General features: G+C 46.4%; 1 protein-coding gene across 1 annotated transcript in view; it reads left to right on the top strand.

The window, feature by feature from the left end:
- LOC116967821 (sphingosine kinase 2-like) overlaps positions 1–17,661 on the top strand; it is a 30,766-nt gene that overhangs the window by 1,396 nt on the left and 11,709 nt on the right. The window contains exon 2 of the mRNA XM_033014437.1: positions 258–407. Coding sequence (XP_032870328.1) covers positions 258–407 — 150 coding nt within the window. The remainder of the gene's footprint in view (positions 1–257; positions 408–17,661) is intronic.

Below are 17,661 nucleotides of genomic sequence, written 5' to 3'. Positions count from 1 at the left end.
GGGGGTCTGTCGTAGAATGGATTTGGCTCTTTGGGATGGAGAAGGGGCACATATACTGAAAAGTGGAGCTGGATCAAGGGTGAATTTCTAGAATTTACTTCCCCAGAGGCTGTGAAGGTTCTGCTGCTGAGTGGATGAAGGGAGAGGCCAGGGGATGATGGAGGTGGGAAATCGGCAAAGGTCTGGGTGATGTGAAAGTGTGGATGGTTGGCTTCGTCTGCAGCTCCTGTTCCTGACAATCTGCGCATTGTTTGCAGAAATCAGCCTTGAACTTCTCCCGAGATCCAGGCGCCTCCTCCTGTTGGTCAACCCTTTCAGTGGACGTTCACTGGCTATGAATTACTGTCAGGAACATGTCCTTCCCATGATTGCCGAGGCTAACATCAGCTATAACCTCATCTGCACAGGTAGGAGAGCCAGCAGTCTGGACCGCGGTGGTTAGACCAGTAGAGCATGGACCACAGGAATGTCTGCATGTGATCCATAACCATCCATTCCCTGCATGTCCAAGTGCCTATCTGAAAATCCTTTAAAATGCGGCTATTGTATCTGCATTCACCACCACCCCTGGCAGCGCAGACCAGGCACCACTCTCTGAGTGTGAAAAAACTTACCCTGAACATCACCTTTCAACTTTCTCCTCTCTTGCCTTGAAGCTCTGACACCCTCACTCCCCTCCCCTCAATCTTTGACATTTCCACACAATGGAAAATGTTTCTGACTGTCTCCCCCATTTATGCCACTCCTAATTTTACAAACTTCTTTCAGGTCTCCCCTCAACCTCTGATGCTCTGGAGAAAACAATCCATCTTTCTCCCACCTCTCCTTTATACTCTCTTAAAAGACAGCAAATATCATCAAAGTCCACACTCTCATTTTGCTGCTACCATCAGGAAGAAGGTACAGGACCCTGACCTCCAGGTACAGGAACAGTTTCTTATCGGCAACCATTATAGTCTTGAGCCATGCCGCACAACATTAACCACAATCCTATCTCCACTTTTCACTACTATGGTTGCACGATGTACTTTGGCTTGCAATATTACTGTCTGGTTTACCTAGAATAACTGATTCTGTTGTTGCTGTAAATGTGCCTGTACAGCTAGTGCAAGTAAGAATGTCATTGTTCCGGTGCATACGATGATTAAACACTCTTGCCGCTGCCCACTCGTTGTTGATATTTCCACCCTGCAGAAAATGTTAAGTCCATTCTGTCTGCACCACCTGTAATTTCATATACTTCTTTCAAGTCTCCCTTCCACCTCCGATGCTCCGGAGAAAACAAGTCAAGTTTGTCCAATCTCTCATTTACAGCTAATACCGTCTATTGCAGTAGACTTATTCTGCACCCTTTAAAGTTTCCACATCCTTCCAGTCAATTGGCGACCAGAACAACACACAAAACTCCAAATTCAGCCTGACCAAAGTTTTGTAAAGCTGCAGCATGACTACCTGACCCTTGCACTCAATGCCACAACTGACAAAGGAGACTTTCCCGTATGCCTTCTTTACCATCATGCCTTTCATCCTCACTTCTAAAGAACTAATCTTGCCTTAAAATATTTCACAGCCTTGTGTGAGAGTGAATCCCAAAGATTAATAGCCTTTAGATTCGTAGAGTCTTGTAGCACGAAATCGGGCTTTTCATCCCAGCTTTTGACCAAGATGTCCCATCTGCACTGGTCCCATTGTCTGCATTTGACGCGTATCCCTCTAAACCTTTCCTATCCATGTACATGTCCAAATGTCTTTTAAATGTTGATGTAGTATCTGCCTCAGCTACCTCCTCTGGATGCTCGTTCAATATTCCCACTCGCCTCTGTGTGAAGAAATTGCCCCTCGGGTCCCTATTAAGTCATTCCCCTCTCACCTTAAACCTATGTCCTATGGTTCTTGATTGTCTTACTGTGGGTAAAACTCTGGGTACTTTTGCTTCATGATCCTATACACTTCTATAAGCTCACTTCTCAGCTTCCTATACTCCAAGGAATAAAGTCCCAGCTTGCCAAACCTCTTCCTTTAGTTCAGGCTCTTGAGTTCTAGCAACATCTGCATAAATCTTCTCTGCACTCTTTCTAGCTTAATGACATCCTTTCCACCTTAAGTATGTTCTGCCCTCCTTATTTCTTCAAGCAAGTTCCTGAAACTCCTCAAAGGATACACTTGATCTATGCCTTTACCTGTCCCATTCCTCCTATTTCCCGACCAGCACCTCAATTTCTGTCATCATCCAAGCTTCTTGTCCTGCGTGCCTTGCTGGAACATACATTGCCATGAACTCTTGTCATCATGCTTTTGAAAACATCCCACATTAGGGACATTTATTTGCCCACAAACACCCTACTCCAATCAACTTTAGCAAGTTCCAGCCTCACGCCATCAAAGTTCGCCTTCCACAATTCAGAATTACACTTGTGGGTCTGCCGTTTAGTTACGCATAACTATTTTAAAGCTAATAGATCAGTGGTCGCTGGTTCAAAAAAGCTCACATGCGGACACTTGAGTCTCTTGCCCTTCCTATTTTTCTAAGAGTAGATCAAGCTTTTCCCTCTCCCTTGTAGGGCCCTCCTCATATTGCCTGAGGAAACTTTCCTGAACACTTTTGACAAATTCCACCCCATCCAGGACCCTGGATCCATTAAAATCTCATACTATGATAACCCCATTTGTGTTGCAACTGCATGCAACCTGCCGTTTGTGTTCTAATTCTTCTTGACTATTTGAGGGTCTATAGTGCACTCCCTGCAAGGTGATCATCCCCTTTTTATTTCTCAGCTCTACTCTTATAACTTCATTGGATGAACCATCAGTTATGTTATCTTAGGCTGCTGCCATAATATTCTCCTTAATAAAGCAATACCACTATCTCGCTTGCAGCACCTACACCCTGAAACATGAAACCTCCAGTTCTGTCCCACTCGTAACCAGGATTCCGTATTGGCTCTTCCGTAATGGCTTCCCTCTACTAACACTCCTCTGCCTAGTGAAACTTGTCCTCGCACTCAACCACTTCTTTTATCCCTCTCACTTTCTCCAAGTGAAAGGTGTAGCCATGGGCAGCTGCATGGGCCCCAGATATACCTGATTTTTTGTTGGTTACACAAACAGTCCTTGTTGCACCTTCTCCACTACATCGACGACTGTATGGGGGCTACCTCCTTCACCCGTGCTGAACTCGAGGACTTTATTAACAACCACTAACTTCCACCCTGCCCTCGAATTCGCATGGACCATCTCGAACACCTCCCTCCCCTCTCTTGATCACTCTGGCGTACATTCGGTAGGAACGGGTCCCCCTTCTGTAATTGATGAAGTTCCCATGTGAATGTCCTGTAATTCTGCTCTTGTTCCCCCTCTCCTCAGTTGCAACAAGGACAGAGTTCCTCTGGTCCTCGCCTTTCACCCGACCAGCCTCCCCGCCCAACACAGCATCTCCGACATTTCCGTCACCTGCAACGTGATCCCACCACTAATCACATATTCGCATCTCCGCCCCTATCCGCCTTCTGCAGAGACCACTCCCTCCGAAACTCCTTTGTTCACTCATTCCTTCCCACCCAATCCACCCCCTCCCCAGGTAATTTCCCCAGCCAACGCAGGAGATGGAACACCTGCATTATACCTGCTCCCTCGACTTCATCCAGCGACCCCGACCCAAGCCCTTTCAGGTGAGACTGAGGTTCGCCTGCAACTTCTCTAACCTCATCTACTGCCCGACGTGGGTGCCTGTACATCGGTGAGAACAAGTGTAGGTTCTGCGACCGCTTTCCTGAACACGTACGCTCGGACCGCTGAGGCTTACGGGATCTCTCGGTTGCAAACCATTTTAACTCACCTCCCATTCCAATACTGCCCTTTCTGATCTGTGCCTCCTGCATGACCAGAGTGAGGGCACACGCAAGTTGATCGAACAGCATCTCATCCAAGCGGTATGAACTTCGAATTCTCCAATGTTAAGTAGCTTCTAACACTCCCCTCACCTCCATCCCTCTCGGCCCCCTCCTTCCAGCCTAGTTGTGTAAGCAGTTCCACAGTTTGCAATAATGTATCCCTTCTGAGATCACACTGCCCCTGGCCAACAATTGACATACCAGGGAACCACCCTGCCTGAGGTCTTCTGTTGCTGGCCCTGATTTGTCCTGCTCTTTCCTAACCTCCAATTCTCTCCCCTCCCCCCCCCCTTTCAGTCTGAAGAAGGGTCCCAACCTGAAATGTCACCTATCCTTTCTTTTTAGTTGCAGGTTTGCTGAGTCCAGCAATTTGTGCCTATCTTTCATAATGGCTGCAGGCTGCAACATACATGTTGCACATACCTATCCATGCCCTGACTTCATCTGCCTTACCTGTCTGGCCTCTCGCATTAAAGTAAATGCATTTCAATCCATTAATCCTTGCTTTGCCCCTGTCTATCCTGTATGCTGAACTTTATTTCATCACATCCCATAACAACTGCGAGCCTCTCAACTGCCTCAGTTCTGCATTGAATCCCAAGTTTGTACCTAGTCTAGTTTAAACCCACCCATGTAACAGTAGCTCGTCAGTCTGCCAGGATATTACTTCCCCTCCAGTTCAGGTGTCACCCATTCCTCTTGTACTGGTTTGTGTAGGAAGGAACTGCAGATGCTGGATTGAACTGAAGATAGGCACAAAATGCTGGGGTAACTCAGCGGTACAGGCAGCATCTCTGGAGAGGAGGAATGGGTGACGTTTCGGTTCGAGACCCTTTCTTCAGACTGAAAGTCATGGGAAAGGAAAATGCGAGATATAGACGATGATGGAGAGAGGTATAGAAGTTACGAATGAAAGATGCAAAAAAGTAGCAATGATGAAGGAAACAGGTCATTGTTAGCTGTAGCGAGGTGAGAACGGAAAGCTAGTGTGGCTTGGGGGCGGGAGTGATGGAGAGAGAGGGAATGAAGGGTTTACTTGAAATTAGAGAAATCAATTTTCATGGCACTGGGTTGTAAGCTGCCTATGCGTGATATGAGATGCTGTTCCTCCATTTTGCATTTTGCTTCACTGGAGGAGGCCCAGGACAGAAAAGTCAGTGTGGGAATGGGGTGGGGAACTAAAGTGTTTGGCAACCGGGAGATCGGGTAGGTCCAGGCGGACTGAGCGAAGGTGTTCATCGAAATGATCGCCCAGTCTATGTTTAGTCTGGACTCGGCGATCATTTCGCATCATCCTGGAGTCTAGTTTGCTGCCACAGAATCTCCTCTGTGTCCTTAACTAACGAATCTCCTATCAGTATTGTTCTGTCAGACTTGGCATGGTGGTGCAGAGGTAGAGTTGCTGCCTTACCGCAAATGCAGCGCCGGAGACCCGGGTTCGGTCCTGACTACGGATGCTGTTTGTACGGAGTTTGTATGTTCTCCCCGTGACCTGTGTGGGGTTTCCCCAAGATCTTCGGTTTCCTCCCACACTCCAAAGACGTACAAGTATGTAGGTTAATTGGCTTGGTAAATGTAAAAATTGTCCCTACTGCGTATAAGAGTGTTAATGTGCAGGAACCGGTGGGTTGAACGGCCTGTTTCCGCGCTGTATCTCTAAACTAAACTACACCAATCCCCGTTGCGCCTCAAAGCCAGGATCGATGCCACCAACCTGACAGCTGTTGCCTTCCTCTGCAGTGCTTCTCCTCCCCACCCCTCTCCCTCCCCAATAGTATCCAAAACGGGCATGCCTGTTGTCGAGAGGAAATGCCACATGGCTGTCCAGTACTCTGTGCTGACTCCGTTTCCTGATGGTCACCCATCCACTTGACCACCTCACTGTAACTCCTGTCTGGGACCTCAGTCTCCCGGATGATCCCGAGGCCAATGGTTCACCCAGTTGCTGCTGCAGTTCCATGACGCAGTCTGTAATGAGCTGTAGCTGCACGCACATCCCACAGGTGGTGTCATCGGGGAGTCTACTTGTCTTCCTACATCTTGCAGGAGGAGCAAACAACAGCCCTAACTGCTGCACCAAACAACGGAAAGTTTAGGGAAGGAATAAAAGGCAGTCTAACCTCACTGTTATCCTTTATGCTGAAGCCACTTCAACCCAAGCCTTGCACTTACTGTGCATGTGATACTAAGCCTCCAAATGGCCACTCCCAACGTGTTCCACATAACTATCTTTATTTAGATAGAGAAGGCTACGGAGGAAGTATATTCATGTTTATATGCGCAGATAAGGTGAGATACAGGTAGAATGAAAATCTCGCTTGCAGGAGCATCACATAGAAGTTCTGGGCACCATGTTATAGAAAAGATGTGAAACTGGAAAGGGTACAGATAAGATTTACAAGGATGTTGCCAAGACTAGAGCTATAGGAGGGTTTGAGTAGGCTGGGACTCTTATTCCCTGGAACACAGGAAGATGAGGGGTGATCTTATATAGGTATAAAATCATGGGAGGAATAGATCGGATAGATGCAAATAGTCTCATGCCCAAAGAAGGTGAATTGAGGACCAGAGGTTTAAGGTGAAAGGGAAAAAAATTAATAGAAATCTGAGGGATGACTGTTTCACACAAAGAGTGGTGGGTGTATGGAGCAAGTAGCCAGAGGAGGTAGTTGAGGCTGGGACTATCCCAACGTTTAAGAAGCCGTTAGACAGGTACATGGTTACGATAGGTTTGGAGGAATATGGACCAAATGCAAGCAGGTGGGACTAGTCTAGCAGGGACATGTTGGCCGGTGTGGGCAAGTTGGGCTGAAGGGCCTGTTTCCACACTGTATCACTCTGACTCTACAAACCCTCATGTCTTTGGAATGTGGTGGATAGTGAAGAAGGTTGTCTGAGGTTACAACAGGATCTAGATCAACGGGAAGTGGACAGAATGACACTTTGAATTTAATTTGGACAAGTGTAAGGTATTGCATTTGGGAAGTTGAACCAGAGCAGGCCTTGCAGACTAAAGGACAGCGGCTTGGGGAATTTTGGTGAATAGAACGGACCAGGAGATACAAAAATATGGCAGCGAGACTAGTAGAGAGCATGATGAAGAAGGCGTTTAGCATGTTGGCATTCATTGGTCAGGCATTGAAGTACAGGAGTATCATGATCAGTCATTCATGATGTTGGTGAGACTGCGCATGGAGTTCTGTGTGCAGTTCTGGTCACTAGCTATGTGACAAGATGTCTAACCTGGATTGGATGCAGAAAATATTCACCAGGATGTTGGAGGGCTTGAATTATGAGGAGAGACTGGAAAGGTTGGGGCTATTTTCCATGGAGAGAGGGAGGCTGAGGAAGACCTTATCGAGGTTTATATAATCGTAAGGAGTGTAGATGGTCAGGGTTTTCCCCCCATGGTAGGGGAGTAAAAAACCAAGGGGCACTGGCTTAATGAGAGGAGAAAGATTTAAAGGTGACTTAAACCCCTGTCTCACGGTGCGAGTTGACCCACGAGGTACCCTGAGTTAAAACTCGTGGTTATAACGTACGATTAACGTAGCTGTAACGTCGGAACTCATGGACGCAACTTATAACCATATAACCATATAACAATTACAGCACGGAAACAGGCCATCTCGACCCTTCTAGTCCGTGCCGGACACGTATTCTCCCCTAGTCCCATATACCTGCGCTCAGACCATAACCCTCCATTCCTTTCCCGTCCATATAACTATCCAATTTATTTTTAAATGATAAAAACGAACCTGCCTCCACCACCTTCACTGGAAGCTCATTCCACACAGCCACCACTCTCTCAGTAAAGAAGTTCCCCCTCATGTTACCCCTAAACTTCTGTCCCTTAATTCTCAAGTCATGTCCCCTTGTTTGAATCTTCCCTACTCTCAGTGGGAAAAGCTTATCCACGTCAACTCTGTCTATCCCTCTCATCATTTTAAAGACCTCTATCAAGTCCCCCCTTAACCTTCTGCGCTCCTAAGAATAAAGCCCTAACTTGTTCAACCTTTCTCTGTAACTTAGTTGCTGAAACCCAGGCAACATTCTAGTAAATCTCCTCTGTACTCTCTCTATTTAGTTGACATCCTTCCTATAATTAGGCGACCAAAATTGTACCCCATACTCCAGAATTGGCCTCACCAATGCCTTGTACAATTTTAACATTACATCCCAACTTCTATACTCAATGCCCTGATTTATAAAGGCCAGCACACCAAAAGCTTTCTTTACCACCCTATCTACATGAGATTCCACTTTCAGGGAACTGTGCACAGTTATTCCCAGATCCCTCTGTTCATCTGCATTCTTCAATTCCCTACCATTTACCATGTACGTCCTATTTTGATTTGTCCTGCCAAGATGTAGCACCTCACACTTATCAGCATTAAACTCCATCTGCCATCTTTCAGTCCACTCTTCCAACTGGCATAAATCTCTCTGTAGACTTTGAAAATCTACTTCATTATCCACAACCCCACCTATCTTAGTATCATCTGCATACTTACTAATCCAATTTACCACACCATCATCCAGATCATTGATGTACATGACAAACAACAGTGAACCCAACACAGATCCCTGTGGCACCCCACTAGTCACTGGCCTCCAACCTGACAAACAACCATCCACCATTACTCTGGCATCTCCCATTCAGCCGCTGTTGAATCCATCTTGCTACTCCACCATTAATACCCAACCATTGAACCTTCTTAACCAACCTTCCATGAGGAACCTTGTCAAGGGCCTTACTGAAGTCCATATATACAACATCCACTGCTTTACCCTCATCAATTTCCCGAGTAACCTCTTCAAAAAATTCAAGAAGATTAGTCAAACATGACCTTCCAGGCACATATCCATGTTGACTGTTCCTAATCAGACCCTGTTTATCCAGATGCTTATATATATTATCTCTAAGTATCCTTTCCATTAATTTGCCCACCACTGACGTCAAACTAACACGTCTATAATTGCTAGGTTTACTCTTAGACCCCTTTTTAAACAATGGAACAACATGAGCAGTACGCCAATCCTCCGGCACTATTCCCGTTTCTAATGACATTTGAAATATTTCTGTCATAGCCCCTGCTATTTCTACACTAACTTCCCTCAATGTCCTAGGGAATATCCTGTCCGGACCTGGAGACTTATCCACTTTTATATTTCTCAAAAGTGTCAGTACTTCCTCTTCTTTGAATCTCATAGTTTCCATAGGTACTCTACTTGTTTCCCTTACCTCACATAATTCAATATCCTTCTCCTTGGTGAATACCGAAGAAAAGAAATTGTTCAATATCTCCCCCATCTCTTTTGGCTCTGCAGATAGCTGTCCACTCTGACTCTCTAATGGACCAATTTTATCCCTCGTTATCCTTTTGCTATTAATATAGCTGTAGAAACCCTTTGGGTTTACTTTCACCTTACTTGCCAAAGCAACCTCATATCTTCTTTTAGCTTTTCTAATGACTTTCTTAAGATTCTTTTTACATTCTTTATACTCATCAAGCACCTCATTTACTCCATGCTGCCTATAATTATTGTAGATCTCCCTCTTTTTCCGAACCAAGTGTCCAATTTCCCTTGAAAACCATGGCTCTTTCCGATTTTTACTATTTCCTTTCAACCAAACAGGGACATAAAGATTCTGTACTCTTAAAATTTCACCTTTAAATGTACTCCATTTCTCTTCCACATCTTTCCCATAAAACAAAATGTCCCAATTTACGCCTTTTAAATCCTTTCGCATCTCCTCAAAGTTAGCCTTTCTCCAATCAAAAATCTCAACCCTAGGTCCAGTTCTGACCCTCTCCATAATTATATTGAAACTAATGGTATTGTGATCACTGGTCCCGAACTGTTCCCCAACGCATACCTCTGCCACCTGACCCGTCTCATTTCCTAACAGGAGGTCCAGCACCGCCCCTTCTCTAGTAGGTACTTCTATGTATTGCTGCAAAAAACTATCCTGCACACATTTTACAAACTCCAACCCATCCAGCCCATTTACAGAATGTGTTTCCCAGTCTATGTGTGGAAAATTGAAATCTCCCACAATCACTACCTTGTGCTTACTACTAATATCTGCAATCTCCTTACATATTTTCTCTTCCAATTCTCGCTCCCAATTTGGCGGTCTATAATACACCCCTATAAGTGTTGCTACCCCTTTCCCATTTCTCAGTTCCACCCAAATAGCCTCCCTAGACGAGCCCTCTAATCTATCCTGCCAAAGCACTGCTGTAACATCTTCCCTGATAAGCAATGCAACACCTCCACCTCTTGCCCCTCCAATTCTATCACACCTGAAGCAACGAAATCCTGGAATATTTAGTTTCGAATCACAGCCCTCCTGCAACCATGTTTCACTGATCGCCACAACATCATACTTCCAGGTGTCAATCCAGGCTCTAAGTTCATCCACCTTTCTTACAATGCTCCTAGCATTAAAATATACACATTTAAGAAACCCACCCTCTCTTATTCTCTGTTAATTGTCTTTTTCTTCTCTCTCCCCTACATTTTGGGTCAGAGTGCTACCATTCTCTGCCTCCTGCCTCACACACTGACTGCTAGCTTTCCCAATTTGAGTCCCTCTAACCAACCATACTAGTTTAAAGTCTCCCCAGTAGCCTTTGCAAATCTCCCCGCCAGGATATTGGTCCCCCTCGAGTTCAAGTGCAACCCGTCCTTTCACTTAGTGACTCGTGGCGCGAACGGCAGGTACCCGTGAAACATGTTAACTCTTGGAAAAATTCAAACGTGTTTAAAGTTTTCCACAAGTAAAATGTGCTGCTGAAGTTAAAAATTGAAACATTTGAACTCGTTTTAAGAACGTAGCGGCCCGTGCGTTTACCTTAGTGTCTCGTGAGTCTACCGTGGGAACTCTTAAGTCCTGCAGAATTATGCGCAAGATTTCCAAAACAGATCTTAACGTCCAACTTGTTTCATTTTTATGCAGAGTTATATTTGCTAATAACTTTTGTTAAGTAAAATGTGCCATTTGTTGGCTACTTTGCTTAATGGCGTGAAAGCCTTTTTATATTCTGGTACAAACGCGTTAAGGGTTCAGCAATTGTCAACAGACAATAGGTGCAGGAGTAGGCCATTCGGTCCCTTCGGGCCAGCACCGCCATTCACTGTGATCATGGCTGATCATCTACATTCAGTACCCCGTTCCTGCCTTCTCCCCATATCCCCTGACTCCGCTATCTTTACGAGCTCTATTTAACTCTCTTGAAAGCAGATAGATCTCTTAAAGATAGCGGAGTCAGAGGATATGGTGAAAAGGCAGGAACAGGGTACAACTCAGCGGGCGGGCAGCATCTCTGGACTCCGGTGGCGGGCTCCATGCACAGCTGTTTAACCCGACCCCCCCCCCCCCCCCCCCCCCCTCAGTTGATTGTCGCTCCCTTCAGTTTCCCAGGGGGTCGGGATGGGACTGGAGTTGGGAGGGAAAGGTGTGGGGGGGGGGGGGGGGGGAGGTAGGAGGGAGGGGTGGGTGGGGAGGGAGGGGTGTGGAGAGGGAGGGGTGACTTAGTACGGGAGACAAGCGTACTGACTGTGTGAACACACACTGTTAAATTAATCTCCTTTGCCTACATGTCATCCGTATCCCTCCACTCCCTGCATATTCATGTTCCACCTAAAAAGCCTCTTAAATGCTGCTGTCATTTCATCTGTCTTCAAAGAATTGCTTATTAAAACAGCCCTTCATTCAGGGTTGGCTCAAGATTAACTCGGCAGACGAACTTGGAACATCGCAGAAATGACAAGTAAACGGCAAACTTGTCATACCCGTGGGAACTCGGTTAAACTCTTGATCATACACTTGGAATCTCGTGCACAATCACGAGTCTTTCACTCGGGGTACCTCGTGGGTCAGCTCGCACCGTGAGACAGGGTTATTAAGGGGTAACATTTTCACACAGTGGGTTCATGGAATGATCTGCCAGAGGAAGTGGTAGAGACGCATATAATAACTTTTAAAAGACAGGGACGTGGATGGGCAAGGCTTCGAGGGAAATTGGCTTGATGCAGGCAAATGGGAAAGCTTGGATGGAGCATCTAGGTCAGCATAGAAACATAGAAAACGTGTGCAGGAGGAGGCCATTTGGCCCTTCGAGCCAGAACCACCATTCATTGTGATCATGGCTGATCATCCACAATCTGTAACCCATGCCTGCCTTCTCCCCATATCCCTTGATTCCGCTAGCCCCTAGAGCTCTGTCTAACTCTCTTTTAAATTCATCCACTGAATTGGCCTCTATTGCCTTCTGTGGCGGAGAATTCCACAAAATCACAACTCTGGGTGAAAATGTTTCTTTTCACATCTCAGTTTTAGACTCTGGCCCCTCGTTCTGGACTCGCCCAACTTTAGGGACAAAAATTCCTACATCTAGCTTGTCCAGTCCTTTTATAATTTGATATATGTTTCTATAAGATATCCTCTCATCCTTCTAAATTCCAGTGAATACAAGCCTAGTCTTTCCTATCTTTCTTTATATGACAGTCCTGCCATCCTGGGGATTAACCTCATGAATCTGTGCTGCACTGCGTCAATAGCAAGGATGTCCTGCCTCAAATTTGGAGACCGAAACTGCACACAATACTCCAGATGTGGTCTCACCAGGGCCCTGTACAACTGCAGAAGGACCTCTTTACTCCTATACTCAAATCCCCTCGTTATGAGGGCCGTTATGAAGGCCGACTTCACATTTATCTACATTATACTGCATCTGCCCACTCACTCAACCTGTCCAAATCACCCTGCAACCTCTTATCCTCTTCGCAGTTCACACTGCCACCCAGCTTTGCGTCAAATTTATCAGTGTTAATTTTAATCCCGTCATCTAAATCATTAATATATATTGGAAATAATTGTGGCCCCAGCACCGAACCTAGCACACCACTCGCCACGGCCTGTCATTCTGGCAGGGACCCGTTTATTCCTACTTTGTTTCCTGTCTGCCATCCAATTCTCTATCCATGCAGAGACAAGTCGGACCAAAGGACCTATTTAGTATGAAGGTAGAGACAAATTGCTGGAGGAACTCTGGAGAGATGGAATGGGTGACGCTCCGGGTCAAGACCCTTCTTCAAACTCTTTATTTACGATCAGCCATGATCACAATGAATGGCGGTGCTGGCTCGAAGGGCCGAATGGCCTCCTCCGGCACCTATTTTCTATGTTTCTATGTTGTTTAGTGTTCTGTCCTGACGGATGTAGGCAAGCGTACACTTGCCTTGTCTGAAGGGTCCTGACCTGAAACGTAACTTAGAAACATAGAAAATAGGTGCAGGGGTAGGCCATTCGGCCCTTTGAGCCTGCACCGCCATTCGATATGATCATGGCTGATCATCCAACTCAGTATCCTGTACCTGCCTTCTCTCCATACCCCCTGATCCCTTTAGCCACAAGGGCCACATCTAACTCCCTCTTAAATAAAGCCAATGGACTGGCCTCAACTACCTTCTGTGGCAGAGAATTCCACAGATTCACCACTCTGTGTGAAAAATGTTTTTCTCATCTTGGTCCTAAAAGACTTCCCCCTTATCCTTAAACTGTGACCCCTTGTTCTGGACTTCCCCAACATCGGGAACAATCTACCTGCATCTAGCCTGTCCAACCTCTTACCCCTGTCACCTATCCTTTTTCTCCAGCCATGCTGCCTACCCACTGAGTTACTCCTGTACTTTGCATTTATCTATACCATAGGCCTTGATTTGCATTTTACCTGCTTGTGTTGCCACTTTTGGGGAGCTGTGCACTTGACCCCAAGATCCCTCTATACATTAATGCTGATCGAGGGTCTTGCCATCTATATATATATATCTATATATTACTAAAACTCTCATCTTGTTTGTGTGCGTGCGTGTGCGTGAGATCCTGAAACCCCGCCAAAATGATAGCGCTACAATATTGGGCCTACCTTACTCGCCATTGTCCTGGGATGTAAATGAAACAAGTTTAATTCGGATTGATGTTATGTTTTACAAATTATTGACATTTAAAACTTTACAAAAATCACTTTGGAAACCACTTTTCCACTGCCCTGCCCAGCAGCCGCATTCGACGTCGCAATGGGGTCCACAATGGGGATAGAGGGAGAGGAGGGCAGTGGGGGAGGTGAAGAGGGCGAGTGGGGGAGTGGGATTGGGGTGAGGTGAGGTGATGCATTGGGGAGCAGGGAGTGATGGAGAGGAGGAAACCATGGTTGAGTAGGCCAATTTGGCACCACTATAATACCTGTTGCCTTGTCTTGAATTATCTTTCCGATAAGGCAGAATGAGGAATTTCTTGACCGGCGGTGTCTGCTTCAATTTTGTACCTACGTGGCAGATGTGCTGCTGACACCCATATTTTCCTCTTATGAACCGTGCCCAAATGGACTTTACGAGTGCATCACATCTTTGAGACTTGCAGCCTCCCATATGGTTAACATACCAACTACTGCTGTTGTATTGGCCATGTAGCCTGATTTGCATATCATGGTCATTCCCACAATACGTTCTCAATACCTGGAATGCTGCTAGCATTTCCAAATAGTTGATGCCTATTTTATGGCCACGTCTCAACTCATCCTCATTCCACCTACCACCACAACTAGTATAGGGGTCAGTTACACCCCAGCCCTCACTTTGTAGTGTTATTGCGGGCTTACCAGGTACAATGAGCCCTGTACCCTCGTGTGTGCTCAATCCCCCACTGGAATTTGGATATCGACTCTGTTACAGTCAGCCTCACACATCTATCAACATGTCCCATATTCAATTTTAGGGCAAGAGCCTTCTCCCGATCCTGGCTTCTGTAATGCATGGCCCTATAGTTGGGAAGCTTGCCTATCATCCTCGTAACCTGTCGTATAGTAGTCTTCTCATTCTTAAGTAAGCTTGTGCATGCATCTACAAAATTATGTTTCTTATCTGTAGGTAGGGTCATAGAAGAGTTTATGAGAAAGTTTAGATATGTGATTAGTTTTTGTCGGCTCAAGCCTGGGCTTTCCTGGAAGAATAACAAATCCTAGATCTTCTTGGATTGTCTGGGTTGCTAAATCAACTACCTCTGTGGCATATATCGTCTTTCCTACGATGAGCGTGTCAACTATTTCCTGCGACTCTCCTGTATTGGTACCGGAAAGAATGGACCTTTGAGATCGATTGAGGCTATAAAAAGCAATCCTCAATAATCAGCAGTTTTGCTGAATGAAAAATCCATTCTAAGATGGTTATATTCCAAGTCCTTGTTCAGACTGGCCAAATCAAGAATGATTCGGTATACTCCATCTTCCTTAGACCCTGCGAAGATATTGGAAATATATTCATCTTGTTCATGGACAATCTCCTCAATCATATCCTTTGGTGTAATTTCATTACTTCTACTCGGAAAGCTATATATTCCTGTTTAGACTATTTGTACGGGAATTTGGCCTTTTCTTGTCGTGGAGGCAACCGGTCAGACAGAACGTCGGGTTTATAGCCATTTATGGCTAATAAAATTAAAGGGCCAGTGGTTATCTTCCCCCACTTACTTTAGAACAGCCTCCAACTTGAATATCTTCCGTACATTTCATGCAGCTGTAGGAATAATACTCACCTACCTCAACGGGATTAACAGCATCAGCTGACACTAATGTTTGTTCTGTCCCTTCCCTCTGGCTCTGACATCTTGACCTGCTGGGGTTGAGACTGAGTGTGTGGCACACGCTGTCTCCACGGTGAGCGCTGTGAAACTGCGCCTAAAAAGAGGCCTCTGACTCTGTCTTAGTTGTGTAACATAGAACATAGAAACATAGGTGCAGGAGGAGGCCATTTGGCCCTTCGAGCCAGCACCGCCATTCATTGTGATCATGGCTGATCGTCCCCTATCAATAACCCATGCCTCCATTCTCCCCATATCCCTTGACTCCACTAGCCCCTAGAGCTCTATCTAACTCTCTCTTAAATCCATCCAGTGACTTGGCCTCCACTGCCCTCTGTGGCAGGGAATTTCATAAATTCTCAACTCTGGGTAAAAAAGTTTTTATCACCTCAGTCTTAAATGACCTCCCCTTTATTCTAAGACTGTGGCCCCTGGTTCTGGACTCGCCCCACATTGGGAACATTTTTCCTGCATTTAGCTTGTCCAGTTCTTTTATAATTTTATATGTTTCTATAAGATATCCACTCATCCTTCTAGACCCCAGTGTAGGCCTGGTGCTCCAAGCAGCCTCAGTATAGAGGTTTCAGCCACTAACTTGGCTGGGATGATATCCTTACACGGCAGTCCTAAGCAAAGATCTTAGAGCAGAGCAAGATGGGTTTCTCTCACGCAAACGTGTAGTACGCTCATGGGCGGATTCATGGGTGATTATAGGACCCATTTTAGCGACCAGTCCCCGCCATCTTGTTCCGCCATCTTGCTCCGCCATCTTGCTTCCGGCCAAAGATCGGATCTTTGTTTCAGCAGCGGGGAGAGGGAGTGAACGGCCCGGGGCAGCGGGGAGATGGAGTGAGTGGCCCGGGGCAGTGGGGAGAGGGAGTGAGCGGCCTGGGGCAGCGGGGAGAGGGAGTGAGCGGCCCGGGGCAGCGGGGAGAGGGAGTGAGCAGCCCGGGGCAGCGGGGAGAGGGAGTGTGCGGCCCGGGGCAGCGGGGAGAGGGAGTGTGCGGCCCGGGGAGAGGGAGTGCGAGGCCCGGGGAGAGGGAGTGTGCGGCCCAGGGAGAGGGAGTGTGCCTATATAGGATATAACCCTATATCACACACACAAACTGTTGCCCCGCAACATTGATTACACTGCGAGTCGGGTCGGGTCAGGTAGGCTCCGGTTACTAAAATGGGCGGCGAAAAATGCCCAGGATCCCCTCCATAGCGTACTACACGTCAGCCTATTGTATTTCGCAGGAGTGGCCTATCTTGCTCTGCTCTAAGATCTTTGGTCCTAAGGCTTCTTGCTGCACTTCAGAACATTGTGTTCCATCCACTGACCTCGCAAACACCGAAATCCCTCTTGTGAGAGATCTCTGAACTCGCTGGAGTTTTAGATCTTTAAACATCGTTTAGCCAATCAGAATGTCCCAGATGGTGATGTTAACCTTCGGTACATCGTGAGTCTGGCAGTTATCAGGATTGACATACTTTTCATCATTGTCCTGCATGCCCTCATTCAGCTGGTGTGAAGTCAAGTATAATGCTACTTGCCAGTTCTGCCTCTACTGGTTCATCTATCCCCAAGGGAATGGCAAATGTTGATCCTGAGTGCCGGCAATTCTTTTATAGTCGTGAACTGAAAGGACTGAAAGGGAATACTACCAGCCCCCGAGCGGGTGATATCCTCAGATATCTGAATTGAACTGTCTGTATCAGTGCAATGCACCTCCCCATCACCAGCCTCTCACTCAGTTATCCACACTCTCGTGAGTTGTCTGATAACATCAACCTTAGATGTTGAGGAAGTGCCTCCCTGGCCAGTATTGTCCTTTTGGACAGCCAGTTCCGACTTGGTCTTCCCCGAGTCTGGGGTCGACAAGCTGCTGCTTTTCGGAGCTTTAGCGATGGTTGCTATTCAGGTTGTGCCTGCCAGCTACTCTGAGACCGGGGTGGGCCACCTGCTCCCTTTCAAAGCTTTAGCGGTGGTTGTTGTGCAGGCTGCGCCTGTCAGCATCTCCGAGCCCGCTGTTAGCGTCTCTGAGCTTGATAGCAACAGATAGCGTCTCTGAGCTTGCCATCATTCCCCTCTGAATTTTCAACAGCACATCTTTTCTTCTTCTTCTTCTTCATCTTCTTGCG

Source organism: Amblyraja radiata, chromosome 41 (genome assembly GCF_010909765.2).
Source record: "Amblyraja radiata isolate CabotCenter1 chromosome 41, sAmbRad1.1.pri, whole genome shotgun sequence".
Classification (NCBI taxonomy): domain Eukaryota; kingdom Metazoa; phylum Chordata; class Chondrichthyes; order Rajiformes; family Rajidae; genus Amblyraja; species Amblyraja radiata.
Note: the sequence above shows the minus strand (reverse complement) of the source record. Positions and strands in the feature narration are given on the sequence as shown.